This window comes from Lacerta agilis, chromosome 12 (assembly GCF_009819535.1).
Source record: "Lacerta agilis isolate rLacAgi1 chromosome 12, rLacAgi1.pri, whole genome shotgun sequence".
Lineage (NCBI taxonomy): Eukaryota > Metazoa > Chordata > Lepidosauria > Squamata > Lacertidae > Lacerta > Lacerta agilis.
This window is the reverse complement of record NC_046323.1, coordinates 23308650-23329128: the sequence shown is the minus strand read 5'-3', so window position 1 is coordinate 23329128 and position 20479 is coordinate 23308650. Positions and strand designations below refer to the sequence as shown.

General features: G+C 41.3%; 2 protein-coding genes, 1 long non-coding RNA gene and 1 other non-coding gene across 6 annotated transcripts in view; 3 read left to right on the top strand and 1 right to left on the bottom strand.

Annotated features, from left to right (window-relative positions):
• Positions 1-3183: 3183 nt before the first annotated feature.
• Positions 3184-5487, top strand: IL6 (interleukin 6). The gene is made up of 3 exons (XM_033166228.1): positions 3184-3318; positions 3840-3977; positions 5020-5487. Exons 1-3 carry the CDS (start codon positions 3241-3243, stop codon positions 5185-5187), a joined length of 384 nt encoding a protein of 127 aa, XP_033022119.1. The 5' UTR covers positions 3184-3240; the 3' UTR covers positions 5188-5487.
• A 3950-nt stretch (positions 5488-9437) lies between these two features.
• TOMM7 (translocase of outer mitochondrial membrane 7) lies at positions 9438-15540 on the bottom strand. Its single transcript, XM_033165278.1, has 3 exons — positions 15346-15540; positions 13584-13632; positions 9438-9677 (listed from the first exon to the last, which is right to left on the bottom strand). Exons 1-3 carry the CDS (start codon positions 15446-15448, stop codon positions 9662-9664), a joined length of 168 nt encoding a protein of 55 aa, XP_033021169.1. The 5' UTR covers positions 15449-15540; the 3' UTR covers positions 9438-9661.
• Positions 15541-15819: 279 nt separating this feature from the next.
• The window catches only part of LOC117055628, a 32529-nt gene continuing 27869 nt past the window's right edge, over positions 15820-20479 (top strand). For 2 of the 3 annotated variants that reach the window (XR_004427659.1, XR_004427660.1), the window contains exons 1-3: positions 15820-15835; positions 19061-19116; positions 20216-20323. This is a non-coding gene — a long non-coding RNA (uncharacterized LOC117055628). Of the gene's footprint in view, positions 15836-19060; positions 19117-20209; positions 20324-20479 lie in introns of all 3 variants that reach the window. The other variant, XR_004427661.1, reaches the window with a different exon arrangement.
• Positions 19185-19274, top strand: LOC117056221. The gene has a single exon (XR_004427714.1). It is a non-coding gene; the product is annotated as a small nucleolar RNA SNORD93 (small nucleolar RNA).

Sequence of the window (20479 nt, the reverse complement as noted above, 5' to 3'; positions counted from 1 at the left end):
GCAGTTTGGACTATGATTTCCCCATAGTCAGGATTGTTCCATAACACAGCTTTTCCAAAGAAAAAGCTGAATTGCTTTTTGTTTGTTATCTCAAATTACTACTCTCACTCCTTCATGAGATCTTATTTTTGGCTCCAACACACACACAGAGGAGATGAATGAGGGGTCATCAGTCTCCCTTGCACATGCCTCTCAAGAATATTAGCCTAACCGAAGTAGACTAAAAGGCATCTTGAGTTCCCAGTGACCTCACGCCTTACTCCAGTATTTCCCAGCAGATGCCCCCATGGTTCATTATACTACTTTTTTTAAAAAAAGAAACCACCACAAAAAAACGCGGTAGTTCTTTACTCAAGGTTGGATTTCCCCAAGTGCAGTCAGACCCATCCAATAAATAGGTTCAGAAATGCCCTACAACTCATTCAGCTCTACAGCCCCAAAGCTACAAAGCTTCTCGAGGCAGCAAAGAGGGTCAAGCCTAAGAAAAGAAGGCCATGCAGGCTCCGCTGGGATGTGAGTTGGCAGCCGCCTTTGCGGGCTCCTCCCGTTCTGCAAGGGAGCGTCTCTAACTTGGCCGGGCAGCCTGGCGCGCAGCTGCAGCCGGCGGGAACCTCCTTGGTTCAGCTTGCCTAACTTCCTCATTTTTCTCCCATCAGGCGTTTTTGGGGCTGCCGTCGCTCTCCTGCTGCTGCTCCTGAGGGCAGAGGCTATGCCTGTCGGGGATTCCTCCGGGGAGTCCGAATTCAGCGACGACTCCTCTGCCAGGACGGTGCCACCTGAGCGCCTCCAGCTGCAGAAATGCGTGGACTTGGCGCGTTGGCTGCAGGGAAGAGCGGCCGGGTTGACTCAAGAGGTGAGAGCGAGCGCGCAGCGCCAGGAGAAACGAGCACGCGGCCTTTCTTGGGGGCGAGGACTTGGCCATCTCGTTTCCTTCTCTTAGCTGAGGTGTTGCGACTTTTCAAGCTTAGTGCGGTAGCTCCTTCTGCTCCTAAGCCTGGAGAAGGGAGTTCATCTTTCTAATGGTTCAAGGGCTGACAGAGCCTCGCAACAACGCCTTGGGGCGTTTGCGCTCCCAGGACGCCAGCTAGAGACAGAAGATCTCTTTGCAGAAGGACAGTTGAGATAAGAAAAAGCATTTATTGCAAACGAACAGCAGCAGCGAAGTGTATTCTAGCAGGCCAAAAAGCACAGGAACCCAGGAAAGGCAGCATACAGGACTGAGCAGTGCTTATTATTACAGTATTATTATTATTATTATTATTATTATTATTATTATTAGGTAACTCCCAACAACGTAAGTGTCCAATAACAATTTGGTTTGAAGTGCCCCCAAGAATTTCTAAAGAATTTTAAAATTACATTTATATCCCACCTTTCCTCCAAGGGGCTGAAGGTGGGCTACAAGGTTCTCCAACCATTTGAATGGAATGTCCATCAACTATGGGAAGCGGCTACATCAGATATTTGGGGGGGGGCAGGGCAAAGGAACCTCAGCCCTTAAGAGCTGGTTCCTGTGCCCCATAATAACCCTGTGAAGTAAGTTACACCTAGAAGTGACTAGTTATCTCCTGCTGGGCTTCATAGCTGAGGGGGGATTTGTACCCCCATCCAACACTGAGGATACCGCAATGTACAGCAGAAAACTTAAGAGCAAAACCAGGAAAGGCCAGTATGCACATAGGAAGCATTTAATAGAACTATATTTAAAACACAGCTTGTGTACAATGATAAAGCAACAGGTAAACCATGTGGGTAAGTGGTTCCCATGTCAGGAAGTTGGTCATTCATTACCTGCTCTGGACCAGGGTTGTGCTTCCTTGAAGCAACAAATTTGTAGAGCTACTTTTGTCACTTGTGTCTAAGAGTGCCTTCCACCAGTTTCAGCTGATTGGCCAGTTATGGCCATTCCTGGGCAGGGAAAATCTGAGGAACTGATTACTGTAATGCACCCTATACGGGGCTGCCCTTGAGTTTGGTCCAGAAGGTGCAGTTAGTACTGCTATCTCATCAGCCTATTATACATTTCCTCCAACAATCTACTCTTTCAGTGTGATTATGACCTTTTCATTTACTCAAGACTTTTCTGAATGAATTTTTTTTAAAAAAATCTTCTGGCATTCTGCTGTTATTTCAACTGTTATTCTTTTGTGCATTCTTTGTATTTTTGGTTTTCAGAACACCACTGAGACATTTTGCTGTGTCATAAATCTGTTTAAAGTATTTTTTTTAAAAAATGCACATGCATGCATGCCAATACTTTCAGAACCTCCATACAGTAACCTCCATACAGTAACCCTCTAAACCCTACATTCCTTGTATATATACAAACTTAAGTTGCAGTCTTACGTGCCGCCATAGGTGCTGCTGGGGCCCTGGGTACCCAAGCACCCACAAAAATTCCCCACGAAGGGGCCAGGCACCCACAAATTTCTGTGCCAGGGCCATGTACGGTTGGGGTGCCAAGCTAGCACTTTTGTGTGCCTGGGAATTACTTCTGAGGCGACATGGTTAGGTATGGGCTGATAGGCAGAGTTTGAGTGATGGCGAAGTGCTGGGTATTTCTAGGAGAATCATTCAGCATGATGTATCTTCTTCTATTGGTCACTCTTTATTTAGGAATACAGATTTGCTTTAGTAGCAGTATGTGCTTTTCTATATATAAAAATAGAATAGTGCACAATACATTCCTATTCTCTCTTTCCTTATTCACTTATTACTTAATAATATTAATATTCACTAAAGAAGTTAAGGTTTATAGAAAAATGAATGATTTGAGATTTGATGTCTTTGTTTTTTGTTTTGCTTTCCGGGGTTGGGAAATTTGGTACCCTGGCTAAACATAGTAAAGAACCCAATATTTTGCAGGGAAGTTCAGAATACAGGGGCACACCCGAGTCAGTTTTTATAAGAAATGTTTAAATAGTGGCAGTTACAGTTGCAAATTGACATTCAGCACCCCCTTTTCTCAGTATACATTACAATTACAATTTAAAATTGACCAAGCAATGCTAATACTGCTGCATCTTCAGATTAGGGATAGCTGCAGGGGTCAGAAGACCACAGGAAAAGCAATTTTGGACCACCTAATAAATGTCAGTGATGGAGAGAGGGGTTTACATCTTCCATGGGGTATACGGATGGTCTGGAATATAACATTAAAGTGGTCATGGGGGTAAAGTCTGATTAAACCTTGTTGTGTTTTACTAGCTATGTAAGAAGGAGGCTGCCTGTCAAGGCAAGATGGAACTGGCCCTGAATAATCTCAACCTTCCAAAGATCACTCAAGAAGATAAATGCTATGACACTGGATTTGAAAAGGCAAGTTTATTAACATGTAACCAGTGGGACCAACAACAAAATGCTGATTGAATTCTGCTGTTCGGGATTCCTGCCACTCCATCCCATCCCCAACAGTCAAGGAACATTCATTTTATGGTTACTGAACATGCTCAGACCTCATTGTGCTCTTTTTGGAGTTACCCTTTTTAGAACTAAGCATTTTTAATATGTTTGCAAATGTTGAGGTTTCCCTAAGCCTGCTGATGCTAAATACTGTACATAAGCAACAGCGCTTAATAGTCTGGATTGATACAGATTGTGCATTTGTGTAGCATGAAAGCAAGAATTAAGTAGGAATTATTAATGTTTGGTGTATATAGTCAACCATATTATTTCCAAAGCTATTCGTAATATTTTGTTCATCTCAGAGTATTTTGACTGCTTACCATCAGTTATGCACTTTCATTGCACCATAAAATATTTGTTAAGGAATGTAATGAGTGTAATATTTCTGACTCATAAATTTTCGTAACAACTTCTTCTTTATTCTCCTGTTTTAGGAAACATGTCTGGGAAGACTTTCAAGTGGTCTTTATGCTTTCGGGACGTTCTTTGAATATTTAGAAGAGGCTTCTGTTGAGACTGCAGAAACTTTTCGGCCAAGCACACAGCACCTGGCAAATACCTTGAGATCAATGGTAAGTTCTATTACATTACTCCTACATAACTGGGAGATAAAGAGATGGAGTGAGAAGATTATGAAGTTCTGGAAGACAACACACAATGCACTCTGGTTAAGGACACATAACACTATAGGCAGTAAATGGAAACATTTTTTCCCATTTGGTGTTTTACTTCTTTTTATTTAATTTATTAAATTTCTGTACCACCCTTCAATCAAGGATCACAGGGCGGTTTACAATGGAAAAACAAACAAATACATAACCTAAAAAACCATTGTTAGATATGCTTATGACAGTTATAACAATAAGCCTTATTAATAAGGAGGGGGTACTATGTATTAGGTTGATAGACAAAGGGGAAAAAAGACTTTTCAATTTCCCCCTCCATGTAGAATTAGGACCCATCTATGTGTAAAGTCCTATAGATGTATTTTAAAATACAATTTAAGTAGGTCTTTAGCTTTTGAAACAGTGAGTTACTACCATTACCCAAAATAATTCCTATATAGGAAAAAGGGTTAGGGGCTCTAACAAGGCCATATAATGCAGAACCTGCCCCTTACAAAAGTTGGCTGTGTGAATGGTTTGGTTTAAGATAGAGAATACTCAGAGAGAAACTGTATCCAGTAATATTTTGGGTTCTGAATGAGAAGAGTGTATGCATAACTGTTCCTTTGAGTGATCTGCATTATGCGCTTAAAAGCATTATAATTTATTTATTCAATAAAATTCATCTACCGCTTGATTATAGAAAACCTCCACAGTCATGGCTTACCCCCAAGAAACCTGGGAACTGTAGCTTGTTAAAGGTGCTAAGAGTTGTTAGGAGACCCCTATTCCCCTTGGACAACTACAGTTCCCAGAGTGGATCCACAATCAATGCCTCGTCTTAGAGAACTCCTAGATAACTTAAACATATAGCATTGCATGTTACAAAGGGTTCTGCAATCTGTGAATACTTCCAACTAGCATCTTGCCTGAAGATGAGTAAAATCCATTTGTCTGATATAAAAGAGCATCGTAAGCAGCAACTTTTATTATTTCCTCCCCTTAACAGATGGACAATCCTGAAACTGTGACCTTGCCGGATCCAGCTGCTCAGAAAATTCTTGCCGCAAAGCTTCGAGAACACAGAGGCTGGACTGTTACAGTTATCAAACACTTCATACTTCAAGATTTTACTTTATTTATGCAGAAAACTACAAGGGCTCTACGTGTCTTATGAGAGGCCAGGAGTTCTAGTGCCTTTTAAAAATTGGGCACATCAGTTCTCAAAACATCTGCAGTTGAAGCAGAGGCTCATTTTGTTCTCCTTTTTGAGAACTCACTATGTTGTTTCTTTAATTGGGAATATGCTATTTGCAGTTATTTATGATATTTAATATATTTATTAAAATTGTGTATGCATTTTCACTCCCAAGACTCACAGCCAGTTTTAACAGGGAGTCGGCACCATGCCATTTCAGTATTCACTGAATATTTTACTTGAAAATTATGGATCAAGAATATACAGCTAAATTATACCATGGTTTTTTTTTAAAGTATATTTAATATATTTTTTTGGAAAACAAAAACAATTTGTATGGGTTTACAGTAAAAGACAATCTGTTTTATTGCTGCTTTAACTGATTTTAATATTTAATATTTTATACTGTACTGTTGTAAGCCACCCTGGGGCCTTATAGAGAATAAACCAAATAAATTATTAAAAACTACTTCATTGCGCTGCATCTGTATTATGGGTTAATATCATGTTCATATCAGATTTACTGCAAATGTCCATTACTTTTAGTAGATCAAAATGTTTTCAACATTTGTTCATTCCAAAAGTGAGCTAGAAAAAGTTAAACATGAGATGTAATTTATATGCATCAGCCAGTCTGAATGTTACTAATGGGAGCTGCAACAAAATGTTAAAGTACAGAATGCTTCTGTCAGCTTCTGTTCTTCCAATATACTGGTACTCTATTCCATTCTTCACAACAGACATTTTACATTCTGGGGCCAGTGAACATACAGAATCTTCAGTGGGCTGTTTTTCAAGGGGATGGGCTCCCTATATATTTTTTTTTTGAACTAATAGTTAAAATTAATATTGGAGACCAGATGACCAGATACATTTGAAACTGCAAGGGCTCTTCATATTTTTATTACAGGTAGGTAGCTGTGTTGGTCTGCCATAGTCAAAACAAAACAAAAAATAAAAAAAAATCCTTCCAGTAGCACCTTAGAGACCAACTAAGTTTGTGCTTGGTATGGCTTTCGTGTGCATGTATCTGAAGAAGTGTGCATGCACACGAAAGCTCATACCAAGAACAAACTTAGTTGGTGTCATATTTTCATGTTTGCTTTTATTTGAGGAAGATTAAATTTGAATTTTTTTGTGTGTGTAGCAAACCACATATATCACATTAAAGGTAAAGGTACCCCTGACTGTTAGGTCCAGTCGTGGATGACTGGGATTGCGTGCTCATCTCGCTCTATAGGCCAAGGGAGCTGGTGTTTGTCCGCAGACAGCTTCTGTGTCATGTGGCCAGCATGACTAAGCTGCTTCTGGCGAACCAGAGCAGTGCACGAAAACGCTGTTTACCTTCCCACCAGAGGGGTACCTATTTATCTACTTGCACTTTGACGTGCTTTCGAACTGCTAGGTGGGCAGAAGCTGGGAATGAACAATGGAAGCTCACCCCATCGCGGGGATTCGAACCACCGACCTTCTGATCGGCAAGCCCTAGGCTCAGTGGTTTAGACCACAGCACCACCCACGTCCTGTCAGCAAATAATAAAAAAGGAAAACTACATCAACAAAAGAAATACTGTAGTAAAAAAGTAGCAATTTGTTCAAATTACCTTATTTTGCTTCTCCTTTGCATGTTCCAGTTTGCAGACCACCTATCCACCCCTTCATGGTTTTCCAAACCAGCCATGCTGCTGCTACTGAGATTTGAAACAGCACTCCCATTCAGGTACTGGTTGGAGAGTTAGACACTCATTACGCTCCATTGTACAAATTGCTTCAATTCAGGGGTAGCTGCTTCTCCACATCCCTCTGGTAGTCTGCACAATGGCAGATGGAGGGTGGTAACAGGCTCTCAGAAGCTGAATGTAGGAACAATGGAAGGGAGCCTGGCTGATGTTTCCTTTTCTGATGGCCACAATAAAGGCATGATGGAAGACTGCTTTTCTTTTCCCAAAGGGGGAAGATGATATTCTTCGAAGACAGCAGTGGGTTTTGTTTGGGTGGCCGCTGCATGTTGGAAAGAAGTGCCTGTATGTACTTTGATAATTGATATGTCTGTTATATAAGTAACAAGCCTACCTAACAGACATTAGCAGTTAAGAGTGAATTAATAATACTTAAGACTGCAATTCTCTGTGCACTTTTGGGAGTAAGTACCACTGAACCAAATCTTTGTCCTGCTTCTTCATTAGGTCTCTTGATGTAGTACTTTTTTCTAAATACTTAAATCCAAATGCATTATCATAGTAAAACTTGGAAAAGCCCCGTAAGGCAATGCTGTATTACAATACCCAACGTATAAGTGGGCAGCTGAAGCCAAGAAACAGCTCCTTATCCAAAGCCACTCAGCAAATCCACAGCTGAAGTGAAGCTTGGACCAAATATTTCACAATTCATTCTCTTAACTGCACTACAAAGTTGATGCAGCTTCCTCTCACCATCTTTCTGCTTTATTGGGCACTCTTCAGGCATAGCAAAAAGGAAATAAATAGTCTGACTCGCTCAGAACTGCCATCTGGCTACATACACCAACTCTTAACTTTTGCATCCTGGACTTTTCTGGGAACCGAAAGAACATGTATCATGGAGTTAAATGTACTGACATACCAATCTTTATTGGATGTCAAGTATGAGTGTGGACATAGTAAGGTCCCCAACCTTTTTAGGCCTAGGGTCACTTTTGGAAATTTAGGAAGCTGTCATGTGGGGCATAAAGAAATATCCCAAAAGGTTTATGCTTAGATCCTCTCACAAACAACTGGCAAATCACCTACATCCCTCCAAAAATAAAACAGAAAACAAAAAGACAGGAAACACCCCACCCCCAAAAGGCACTCCCACCCACCCCATCCCAAACTAAAACCAGGAACAAAGGGCCTTGTTGAGTGATAAAGGGTGTGTCTGAAGACACCATGCTGGGAACACTAGACCTAATGGAATCTTGCTTGTTGGCAAGCCAGCAGCAAGAGGCCATCATGAAAGTGGTGGATAGGTACGGGCATTTACCTATTCAGACCTTATCAAAATCTTAGCAGATTCTGACAACTGGTTCCTCAGCTAGTTACCCCCTTTATTCTTTGGGGGAAGGCAGGGTGTTTTTTTAGCCCCATCTCTGTTCAACAAATTGTCAATACACTGACTGGGGAGCAGTGCTCTGCATCCCCCATTAGGGCACTGGGCTTCACTCACATCAACGCTGTATACTTGTCACTGCCAAGACTAACGGGTCTGATCAAATCTTCCTGACCTTCCAAGCTTTTGCTTAGCCACTGGTGTAGACTGAAGGGCTGACCCAGTGAGCTTTTGAAATGTTGGACGCTGGTAAAGCAATTATTGATCTTCTTTCTCTGTGTGTGCAAAGGATGAACACATAGGAGTGCCCCCTATACTACGCCAAACACATTCTAATGGAAAACTAAACAGTGGCTTATTGGTTGGTACATTCCTTACCACTTAGGAATGGCTTCCTCACAAGTAGGCAGGACTCTTTTGGAAGCACAGTGTTTTCTCCAAGCCACAAGTAACAACAAGATACGTCACCACCCCACTCTTGCCAGGATAGCTAGGTTTGTAAAAATAATAATAGTACCTTCCATGTTTCTGTAGCTTCATAGCTGCAGGCTCTGGCTCCCAGACATGCCTAAGGTTTGTCAAGGTTCAACTGTCTGTACTATTATTGTAGTTATGTGGAAACTAGGGCATTGTTGAAGATAATGCTTATTGATTATGCATATGCAGCATTTTTCCTCTGTAGTGTCACCAAAGATATTACTTTGTCCAACCCATGAATGAACAACCCAGTGTCTGAGGTTGAAATAATAAGACTATGTTTAGCCTGAACACAGTAAAACTGAAGGGCTGTCACACATAAGATGGAGCAAGCTTGTTTCTGCTGCTCCAAAGGGTAGGACTCAAACTAATGCATTCAAATTACAAGAAATGAGATTCTGACTAAACATTAGGAAGAACTTCCTGACTGTAGGAGATGTTAAGACAGTGGAACAAAGTACCTCGGAAGATAGCAGACTCTCCCTCGTGGGATTTTTTAAAACAGAAGTTGGATGGCCATCTGTCTGGGATTTTTGGGCTGTGATTCTTGCACTGCAGGGGGGTTGAACGAGATGGCCCTTAGGATCCCTTCCAACAATTCTATGAAATCCAGCAGTTGGATGTAAAGGGAAATGAGTCCTAACATGTGTCATGAACTGCAAAAATTAGATTTCCTCATTAAAGAATTTCAGACAAAATATTTATTCTAAAGGGAAAAAATGAAAGCATAACACAAATAAATTAGACCCAATGGAAATTCCATTATGTTGTAAGCATATTCCATGTTGTCAAGGAAGTCTGCTTGCCAGTGGCATAGCTCAGTGTTGTTTTTCCTAGCCTTTGGAATGTATGCATCTCCATCTTTTTTTCCTGCTCAGCAGCGGCTTCCAGAATGCTGTGGTTAACTCCTTCATCCCCAAAGCAGACTAAGAGAGGTGGAGAAAGAAGAAAAAAACTAAGTTGATCACAACTCTTATGATGCTGTTACCAGCAGAACAGCTCTTTCAAGAAATACTAAAGAGTACAACTTTTTCACTTACAGCACAGTTCTATACATGTCTAATGAGAAGCAAGTCCTGTTGATTTCAATGATGTAATGCTTATATAATTGAGTACAGAGCTGCAGCTTTACACATTCAATAACGTATTCAACAGTGGAAGGTCAGCCAACGCAGATGTAAGTGAGCCATATTAATTAACAGAACAGAGGAAATTTAGAATCATTAGAAGAGACATGGGATACTTTATTCAGTTCCACTCTGATAATCACCTGCAGCTGAGGGATAGTCAGCCTAAAGGTAAAGGGACCCCTGACCATTAGGTCCAGTCGCGGACGACTCTGGGGTTGCAGGGCTCATCTCACTTTATTGGCCGAGGGAGCCGGTGTACAGCTTCCGGGTCATGTGGCCAGCATGACTAAGCCGCTTCTGGCGAACCAGAGCAGCACACAGAAACGCCGTTTACCTTCCCACCGGAGCGGTACCTATTTATCTACTTCCACTTTGGCATGCTTTCGAACTGCTAAGTTGGCAGGAGCTGGGTCTGAGCAACGGGAGCTCACCCCATCGCAGGGATTCAAACAGCCAACCTTCTGATCAGCAAGCCCTAGGCTCTGTGGTTTAACCCACAGTGCCACCCACGTCCCTGCAGCTGAGGGATAGTCAGTCTAGGCTACCGAATAAGCCAGTGGCAGAGGTGGGGTTTAGGCTTGGATTCAGGTTTGAATTCAATCATCAACACATAACTGATACTGAGGTGGCCATAAGGAACACCATCATATTTAAAGCGCTAAATGCACCCAACCATCTAAAATGGAATTAACACTCATGTGACTGTAGAATGCATTTGGGGGTATTTTATCTGCCTTCTAGTTTTTCTCTTTCTTTCTTAGTATACCGTCACATTCTTTCAGTACATTTCTAAAGTAGCTTAAAGAAATTGTAATCTCATGACTGATCTTGAAACTAACCTATATTGACACAGACAAGTAATATTAAGGCTTATCCACATTACACTGCTCTCCAAAAAATTTCGCAATCCCAACTCTTATTCTCAAGGGAACATGACATTCCATCATGCACTCTAGAAATAAAACTCCAGATATTATTGTTTCTATTATCACTCATTCTAGGAAGAAAACGAAAATGAAACATGTAACATAATAAGTGACTGAAGTTATGATAGTCAGCTCAGTTGACTGGCAGGAAAGGCCAAATAATAGCTAGAAAGACAGTTTTGCTTTTAAAAGTCAGCAAGATTATTTGGGTACTAAATAATATGGTTCAAGCCACCAACAAGAAATTGGTAGCATCTTCTCAATGCTTCATCTCATTTACACTCATTTTAATTCCGAGAAAATTTATGATATTGTGTATTCAGGCTGCCATCTTACCTAGGAGTAAGTCCCATTGAGTCCTAGTTTTTGAGTAAACATAAGAGTTCACTGTCAAGTGTCCATCCCAATTACTAAACTATCCCCCAAAGTAGTAAATGCTATGATCACATCATTTTTCCTCTCTCTGCCCATCCATTGGTCGCAGCCTTCAAGATTCCAAGGACTGACAAAAATATAAAACAGTTAAAGGGGAGCACATTCTTTCCTTACCTGCCCAACTCATTTCATTACTACAACAAAGACTTCTTAAATATGCTGACCATTTCAAATATGTGTGACACATCACAATAACAAATAAATAAATAAATAAATAAATAAAGGAATTAATACTACATGTTGGTTCAGGCCACAGTAATGGAAACCCCACGTTTTAGTGCAGAAATTAATAGCACTTTGGTCCCAGTCACAAAAAACGGTGATCCCAAAGTGTCGGAAGAAGCTCTAAAGCACTTGAGTGGGGAATGCTGGAAACACACTGGTTATGTGTATCTGTGTCGGTATGTGTGTGTGAGTGCTGAATGCCTCCGTGCCTGGTGAATGTATGTGCTGTATGGGGGGGGGGATATGCTGTATATGCAGTGAGTGTGGGGAGGGGAGTTTGCATGTACACATTATGTAAGTGCAGGTGTGGTTAGTGTGTGCACTGTAAGTTGCTGGATGCTGTATGTATGGCAAGTACATGTGTATTGGGGGTGTCTGTATGTATGCTGCACGTGCAACGTGTAGAATACATTGTGCAAGCACTGTTGTCATGCCCATGGCCAGCATGAGCCCCCAAAGTGTTGGCTAACTGTCAATGCAGACCCTGAGCCAAAACATGAGACAGCAAGCAGTTGCCATGGCCAAGATTAATATCTCACTTAATTAAGAAACAAGGGTCTAATGTATCATTATTATTTTTCAATCCAACAAAGCCAATTTGGGCATCATGCACTTCACTTAACAGAACAAGTCTCATTTAATTGTATATCCTAAACATACTGGATACTACAAGAAAGTCTTGTATTAAGAAGAGGATGCATTTTATCTTTTAAATCTCATAAATGCAGAAACTCACAGGCAGATGACAAGACATAAAATTGAATAAATTGATCACCTGCAGGTTTTTTAAACAGACAATGGGATTTTACATGACAGTTTAATTACAAGAGTCTAAACAGCAGTCAGACAGCAGAGTGTAGATTATTAAATGATAAAATGTTACATTAATGCCAAGTCTCAGTAGCATCCATACAATAAAGTGTCACCATGCAGAAGCGCCATAAATGCAAGGAGAAATTAATGAAAAGCTTCAATGGTTTTTTCTATTACTTCTAGAATTTTATAAGAAAGGAAAGTCCTTCTGCCAATCTGGTTTGTTCTGAATTTAAAAAAACAACAACAGCAAATTTTTAACCACTTCTGAGATCACATAGGAAACAGGTGGAGAACCTGTCACCTTTCAGATGTTGTTGGACTTTAACTCATATCAGCCCCAGGAATGATGGGAGTCCACCAATACCTGGAAGGGTAGATTTTGACTGGTTATATACAACTAAATCATACTCAAAACAAACCCACTGAAATCAATGGACTTTATACTTTATGCTTATTCATGCCTCAGCAATAGCAAAAAAAAAAAAAAGTTTCTCCCACTAATCCACTCTGAAGCCTAACAGTTTGTTTTCCAGTCTAGTTTTATTAGGCTCCTACTCTCCACCTCATTCCAACTGTTAACATGTAACCACCTCATATTTTCCACGAGGCCTTATTAGTGCCATCAGGCAACAACAAAATGAAACAGAAGGCCTATGCCTTGTACATCGATCAAACAACAACCAACATAAACTGCCTTTTTAAAGTTACAGGTAGGTAGCCGTGTTGGTCTACCATAGTCAAAACAAAATAAAATAAAAAATCCTTCCAACTAAGTTTCTTCTTGGTATGAGCTTTCGTGTGCATGCACACTTCTTTAGATGTATCCGATGCCTTTTTAAAAATTCAGTTTCAAGCAGTGTATGCTGTCGGTGTTTAAATTATTCCATGGTTACCAGTTCTTGGATTGTAATGTTACTGAAGCAAGCTCATTCCAAGAGAAAGAGGACTTGACACAATCAGGTCATATCTCTTGATGATATACTTAAGTCAGCAACCAAAAGATAGAACATTTCCTTCTTATGGTGTGTCACTTAAATTAAAAAAAATGTTGGCACCAAATCCTGACCTATACCTTACATGAGAATACAGCAACAGTTAAAATATAATTTATGTGATATTTCTTTAAGTGCAATCCTAGATATATAAATGGAATGGGACTTACTCTTAGGTAAATGAGTGTAGGGTTGTAGCATAAGTTTCAAACTCTCCCCTCCGAGTTAATCACAAAGTACATGCTCTATTTTCTCCTTCAGCAGGCATTATTTCTGCAGAGGTATTACGGTAACTAGTGAAAACATACCTTAGAACGGTTGGCTCAGGCATTCCAGGATCCGCACCTCTCTTAAAACCTAGTTACAAACAATATATCTGTCAGTTTATATCATGACTATATTATTGCTCTTTTACATATAATAAATATTTCTAGAATTAATGCACACATGACTAGCCACAGTAATGTAATAGATAACACTGCACTTTGTTAGTGTCTCCTGCACTTCCCACCCCGACAAGCCATCAAGCAGAAGTGCAAAGAAAGGGGTCCATTCTATTGCATGGTCAGCAACACACATTGAAAACCCCACTCCTCTGCACCAGCAGGTGACTTGGGCTGCAACCTAACCCCATACTTACCTGAGTGTAAACCCCACTAAATGTATTAGGATTTACTTCCAAGTAGACATAGTTAGAATTGCACTGATAATCTGCCTGGGAAGAAAGAATACTCTTCTAAAGTATCTCTGACATCTAAAACAGTTTTTGTGGCATGATGTATGTTGCCCACCAAATCCACCAGATAGAGAAGGACAGCCTCTGATCTTACTAATAAATAGGACTTTACTGCATTGTTAATGGAATTCAGTAAGAAATGTCCTGCACAACAGGCCCATGGATAATGGAATAATTTATTTCCCAGCAAATGAAAAAGAAGTTGTCAATGACACTTCATAGGACAGAATCATTGCTGAACTAATTGAGCATGGCCTGGGAATTTCTGACTAAGAACCTTCTAAAAATTGGCCTCTAGTTTTCAGAAATCTGGTGACTTCTAAGCAAACTCCTGATACCACAAATGAAAGAACACACCTGTGAGCAATTTTAACCATGTTTACCTTTGTGTCATGCCTAAACACATTTAGGAGTTCACATAATTGTGAAATACATAATTCTGAAAGCTAAAACTATTATTTATAAGCAACTTCAGTCAGTCTTGCAAACTGGGGTGGGGAGATTGTCAGTGATTATTCACCCATTCCTCCATTCAGCTCACTCAAGCAGAAAGCTAGCACACCAGAGACAAATCTAGCCCAGCTTACTGCTGGATATTATTTCTTCTTGCAAGGTGTTATAGCTTTCAGCGCACAAGAGCATCCAACAGTTGTGTCGCCCACAGTCAGTCTGAAGAAGTGTTTTCCAAACTCGGGTCTCCAGCTGTTTTTGTGACTACAACTCCCATCATCCCTAGCGGGCAAGACCAGTGAGGTCAGGGATGATGAGAATTCTAGTCCGAAAACAGCTGGAGACCCGAGTTTGGGAAACACTGAAGGTCACAGGAGTTCCTTCTATCACCGTATTCACACAAGCTCGCCTTCTAACGAGTACTAGGAAAGGAAAGGAAAACCAGGAGGGCTTTCACGATACAGCCTGCTTGCCTTTTCTCTAGGTTATATCCGAAACTAGCAGTACTAAAGTGAGCTCTGTGAAGAGGAGAATTTGGGTTTCAGGGAACGGAAGCAGCTGGACAAGGGCAACGAGCCGCTTCAGCCCCACAGGGAGCTCTCCCCGCTAATCACGAGGAACTGAGGTGAATCGGCCACGTGACCCGCCCCATCACGCGCGCTCCTCCCGGTTGCGTCACTATCGCCGCCGCGTTCCAAGAAGACGTGCCGTGCGCTTTCGAACCAGCCGTTGACGGGAAGACCGTTAACGGTTCGGGAAACTGCGCTGCCCCGCCCCGCCCCCGTCGCCTGCCTTCTCGCTCGCCCTCAAGCCAGAGTATACCGAGTCTTCCGTGACCAAGCCGCCCGCGGCAACCTACTTGCTCTTCCCAGCTCAGGACTGACCTAGATAGAGTACTACCGGGATGAAGCCCCACCGGATGGCAAACTGCCCGCCCTTGAACAAGTGCTGCAGGCGCTGCTTGGACTCTTTGCTCAGCTTCGGCATGGCGGCGGCCGCGTCGTCGTCTCGGACGCAGCGAAAGGGGAGAGGCGAGGATGGTTAAAGAAAGGACTGCCTTTTGCTTCCTGGCGCTACGGCGCATGCGCGCGGAGGGGAGGCCTACTCGGCGAAGATTTGTTGTCGGGCAGCGGCGACGCCGCCTCAGGCCGGTTGGGAAAGGCGGGAACGGCAGCCGGTGCTGAGGAAACCTAGAGCCGAGCTTGCCGCGTAGGGCGCGAAGCGAAGAAGAATGTGTTGAAATCGGCTCCGCTGCAGCTCTGTACTCAATATTGGATGGAAATTCCTACATGCAGGAGTCGGTTTTTCCCCCACCTTTTCCGTCGCAGTGGGTCCATTTCGTTGCTCTTCCCGGCTAAGCTTATCTCCGCCGGAGTAAGTCGTGGCAAATACCCCCCTCCACCCCGTTTCCGAGCATTACACACACACGCACCTCGCTACACCCTTGTTCTTCTTCACACATGATCTAAAACGGAGTTTCCCCCCTCTCTAACATCACAGAAGTGTTTTTTAAGGGCCGGCTCGCACGTTACGTTTTCTCGCGGAAAAGTTGTTAGCACGTGGACCGACCCTAGTGGTAGGCCACTTACACTTGAGGTTAAGAGGGAGAAGGCAGAGGATGTGAGTTCCGCAGGCTCCCTGACAAACGCCAAGAGTGGAAGTTAAGTTTTGCTTCCAAAGCCCGCATGGAAGTCAACAGCATTTCCTTTTGCATGCAAATTCTGTGTTCTGGCCCAACCCTGTTTGTCCGGATTTAGCACTGACAGGTGCTGCCTTCGAAAGTGGATGTTCTGTCATGTATTTTTCTGTTGCTGCTTAAAACATTTCCTGGCTATTGGCCTTCGCCAAATGGTGTAGTAGCCAATTACGTTTGGATGGAGAAATATTTTCATTTACATATCTTGAACCTTCTACCAAGAAATTTAATTTTTTAAAAAACCTTTGAAAAAATAATAGCCACTTTCTCTACACTATGCACAGTTTTTAAAACTTTTGTCATCTCTCTCCCCCCCCCACCCAGCTGATGTTCAAGTAAACCAAACCTTGTAGATCTGCCCTATGATTTTTTATTAAATTTGCATATGGGAAAATGATTGAATAAGAAAAAAGCATGCTTCCTTTGTTGGATGGATCATGAAATCAGTATTGTAGAGTTGGAAGGGATCCTGTGGGTCATCTACTCCAACCCCCTGCAATGCAGGAATCACAACTAGATCATATATGCGATAGACATCCAAACTCTGCTTGAAAACCTCCAAGGAAGGAGAGTCCATTACCTCTCATGAGAGTCTGTTCCACTGTTCCTGTCAGAAAGTTCTTCCTGATGTTTAGTTGGAATCTTCTTTCTTGTTAACTTGAACCCATTGGTTTGGGTCCTAGGCTCTGGAGCAGGAGAAAACAAGCTCGCTCCATGCAACAGTGTTTAAGATATTTGAAGATGGCTATCCTATCTCCTCTCAGTCTCATCTTTTCAAGCTAAACATACCCATTTCATTCAACCATTCCTCATAAGGCATCTATCTACTCCAGCATCTTGTTCCCAGATGTCAAAGGGTATCCCTACAAGCAGAACATGAGTATTTCAACAGTCTCCCCATTTGGCGTGTTTAACAACTCATATTCAGAGACATATTGCCTCTGACCATGGAGGTAGTATAAAACCACTGGCTAATAGCCATGAATTTATCTACATGAATTTGTCCATCCTCCATGAATTTATCTGCAGTGAATTCAGATGCCATTAGTGCATAGATTTGGCCAGTACGTGTCATTTTGCTCTTACCTGCATTGAACATGATTTGCCATTGTATCATCGGTTCACCCAGTTTGTAGAGATTTTTCTGGAGCGTTTCAGATGCAGTATGGAGATTGCCTGTCTTGGGTTTCTTCTTAGCCTACCCTTCACTGAAATTGTATGAATTGTTGCCTATCTTTTGGGGCTATACTTAACAAGCTGGAGAAACTCTTTGGGGCATCACACAAACACTGCAGCCAAGCACTAAAACCGGTACCGATAACTCCAGTAGAATTTGGGGGTTTTAGCCTAATTTCAGCAAGGGAGGCACCAGGGAAAGCATGTGTGCCCACAGGTGCCGCATCAGCATTTCCTGATATACATCTCGATTAGAACAATTATATTTTATCAGTTTTGCATTGGCATGAATGTAAACCAAATTGAAGTGCAGTTGAATCTCAGTTATGAAATATATAAATGAGCTAATCTGCCAATTTCAGAAAATTTATTACTATTTTAAATTCTGCTCCTCTACATACACTGATACAGAATGTTGGAGGCAGCCCTTCCACTGCCTTCCCAAAGCTGGGTAAATGAGGTGCTAGGCTAGGCTAAGGGCAGGAGGCATAAGGGCTCTTGCCAGGGTCCTAGAGTCCCTCCTTATTCCTAAGGCTTATTGAGTACCGGTACCTTTCCAGCTTTGTGAAGGAGGTGGGAGAACTCTTAAGACCCTGCTAGAGGCTTGTGTGCCTCACTGTTTAGAACCCAGCTTGGTAGAGTGACTTGTTGACCCACAATCTACCGGTACCCTATTTTGTCAGTTGGACATTAGGTTTGGGATGCTGAACAAACCCAGAACAATTGTGTCCAGACTAACAAATATTTGTAGCATAAAGAGCATTCACAAACCAAGCAGAGCCCATCCACTAGCTAGCAGGTTTTTGTCTCTTCCTACCTTCAGCACGGTTGAATTCCAAAGCTGGGGTAATTTGGAAACTTCTCAAACAGCCTCCAATGTGACAGTTGAAGCAATAGAAAAATGTGATCCTCTAAGAAGCAGCAAATTGCAAAATGCTTAAGATTTGCCATGCTGGGAGGATAACATTTAGCTGAGAGAGAACGCTATTGTTTACAGCACTGTGGTCTTGGTGTGCACAGCTTCTTATACTTCAAATTCTAGTGCAAGGAGTTTGCAGTATAAATTGCTGAGTTACTAATTTAGAGTGGGAGGAAAGGAGGAAAAGAAAGGGGAATGTGATGTCTTAACTTAGCTTTTTCCTTGACAAGGTATATGTAGAAATGTCAAATTACCAGGGCTCTTTTTCAGGAGGAACTCAGTTCTGGCACCTCTTGTGTGGGTTCTAGCACGTCTCAGGAGGGTGCCATTACCATTTAAGAGAACAAGGGAAGTTGAGTTCTGGCACCTCTATTTCTAGAAAAATATCATTGCAATTTACTAACTACATACTGTAGTAGCAGCTCATGTTGGTGGCAGTTGCTTACTTATTAGTGTAACATTCGATGTTGGCTCAAATTTTTGACTGCTTACAACTTTTATTCAAGACAGTGCTGTACAAGTTGTGCTACAGATGTTGATATAAAAGTTGTGCTACAGAGGTTGTATAAAAGAAGGTCTAATAAATAAAATTTAAAAATAGTGAGGATTTTCAGGAAGCTGATAATAATTTATTAAAATGGTAATTGAAGCTAAGACAAAAATACGAATTCAACTCTAAAAAAAGATTAATTTAATCACTGAAGTTTCAAAGAATGAGGATTGTATGTGAAGATTAAGTTGCATAAAGGTGGGACCAACAAAATACCTTTTCAAATGTTAATCCTAGATTTCCTTTTTCTTTTTGTAGATTCTATAATAAAAGATGCAGACTTACAACATTGCCTTGTCTTACTTCCATCTAAGGTATATTGCAATGTTCTTGCCAAGTATGATGTATTTCATTTTCAGTTTATGTCATTGTGAATAGAATCTGGCCAAAGATGAAAACTATGAACTGATTGTGGATACTTCTGTAAAGTGTTATACACAGATCTGATGGCTCAAAGGATTTTCTGAGGCCAGATAGACGGATAAAGTATGTTTAAATTTACCTTTACAGTTATTTTCATTCTGTTTACTAGATTTATAGACACTTGTCCTTCTAGAAAACCTAGCTAAGTACATCTAGGTTAACTATTAGTCACCTAGGGGCAATATCACAGTTTCATAAAGTGCAAAGCAGAGGTACCTAATGTGGTGACCTGCTGATGTTGCTGGACTACAGCTCTTAGCAACCAGGAACCATACTGGCTTCCCCTGCTGTGAAAGGTTTATCATGTGTCACTTCCTCTGTCTTTCAAAAAGCAAAACCTACAGAGTATATTTGAGCTAAAAGGATCTAATTCAGGAAGCAAATATCTCCTAATACTAAGTTTTGCCTTTGCTTTTATATTCCTGGGTTCCTTTGGAAGGAAGGGTGAGATATAAATTTAATAAAATAAATAATTTTCTATCATACAACTCCTTTATTCCATAGTGACCTGGCTGGTTCTATGTGCCAATGTGCATCTTTGCAGAAACTGCTCCTCAAGATAATACAATTTTACGTTCCCTGTGCCCAAAGACACTAAGCCTTCTGCTAACATGATTTGAAAAGACACAGCTTCCTTAACAGTCTGGCTAGCTACTTTATTCTACTTTATTACTTTATTCTGCTTCTGGAAATAATTTCCCTCTCCCTGTCTTCAATGGAGTTTGCTTGAGCTACCTCTGGACCTCCTTCTGTACTACCAGCAAATCTCTGCCCTTTCTGAGCTAAGGAAAGGGGCAATAGTTAACATAAAAAAGATTATAAAAGCAGAGTGTAAATTTGGAGTGTGAGACTAGAGGATGGTCAGTATCTCATAGTAAAAGGAGTACATTTGCAACAAGTGAAAAATGATCAAGCAGGAAATTTTGTTTTACTAAGTTAAGTTGCTAATTTGAGTAAACTTTAAAAAAATATTTTATTCTGGAGTTTTAGAAAGTCGGAGGAGATAGTCAGCAGGATATCAAAGAGAAGTTCTTCAGAGTTTGGTTACCAACAGTGCAATTCTACGCAGTCTAATCGTTTAATGGGACTTCCTACCAGGTAAGAGGGTATAGGATTGCAGCCTAAAGAAGGTTACACATTTATGGCAATGTCGTGGAAAAGGATTGTGGTATGTAGGATAAACTAGAAGTAGTTTTTCAAAGATGTGTCAGCAGTTGGAATTTACATAATTTGAAACATTTTTAAGACCAAAGG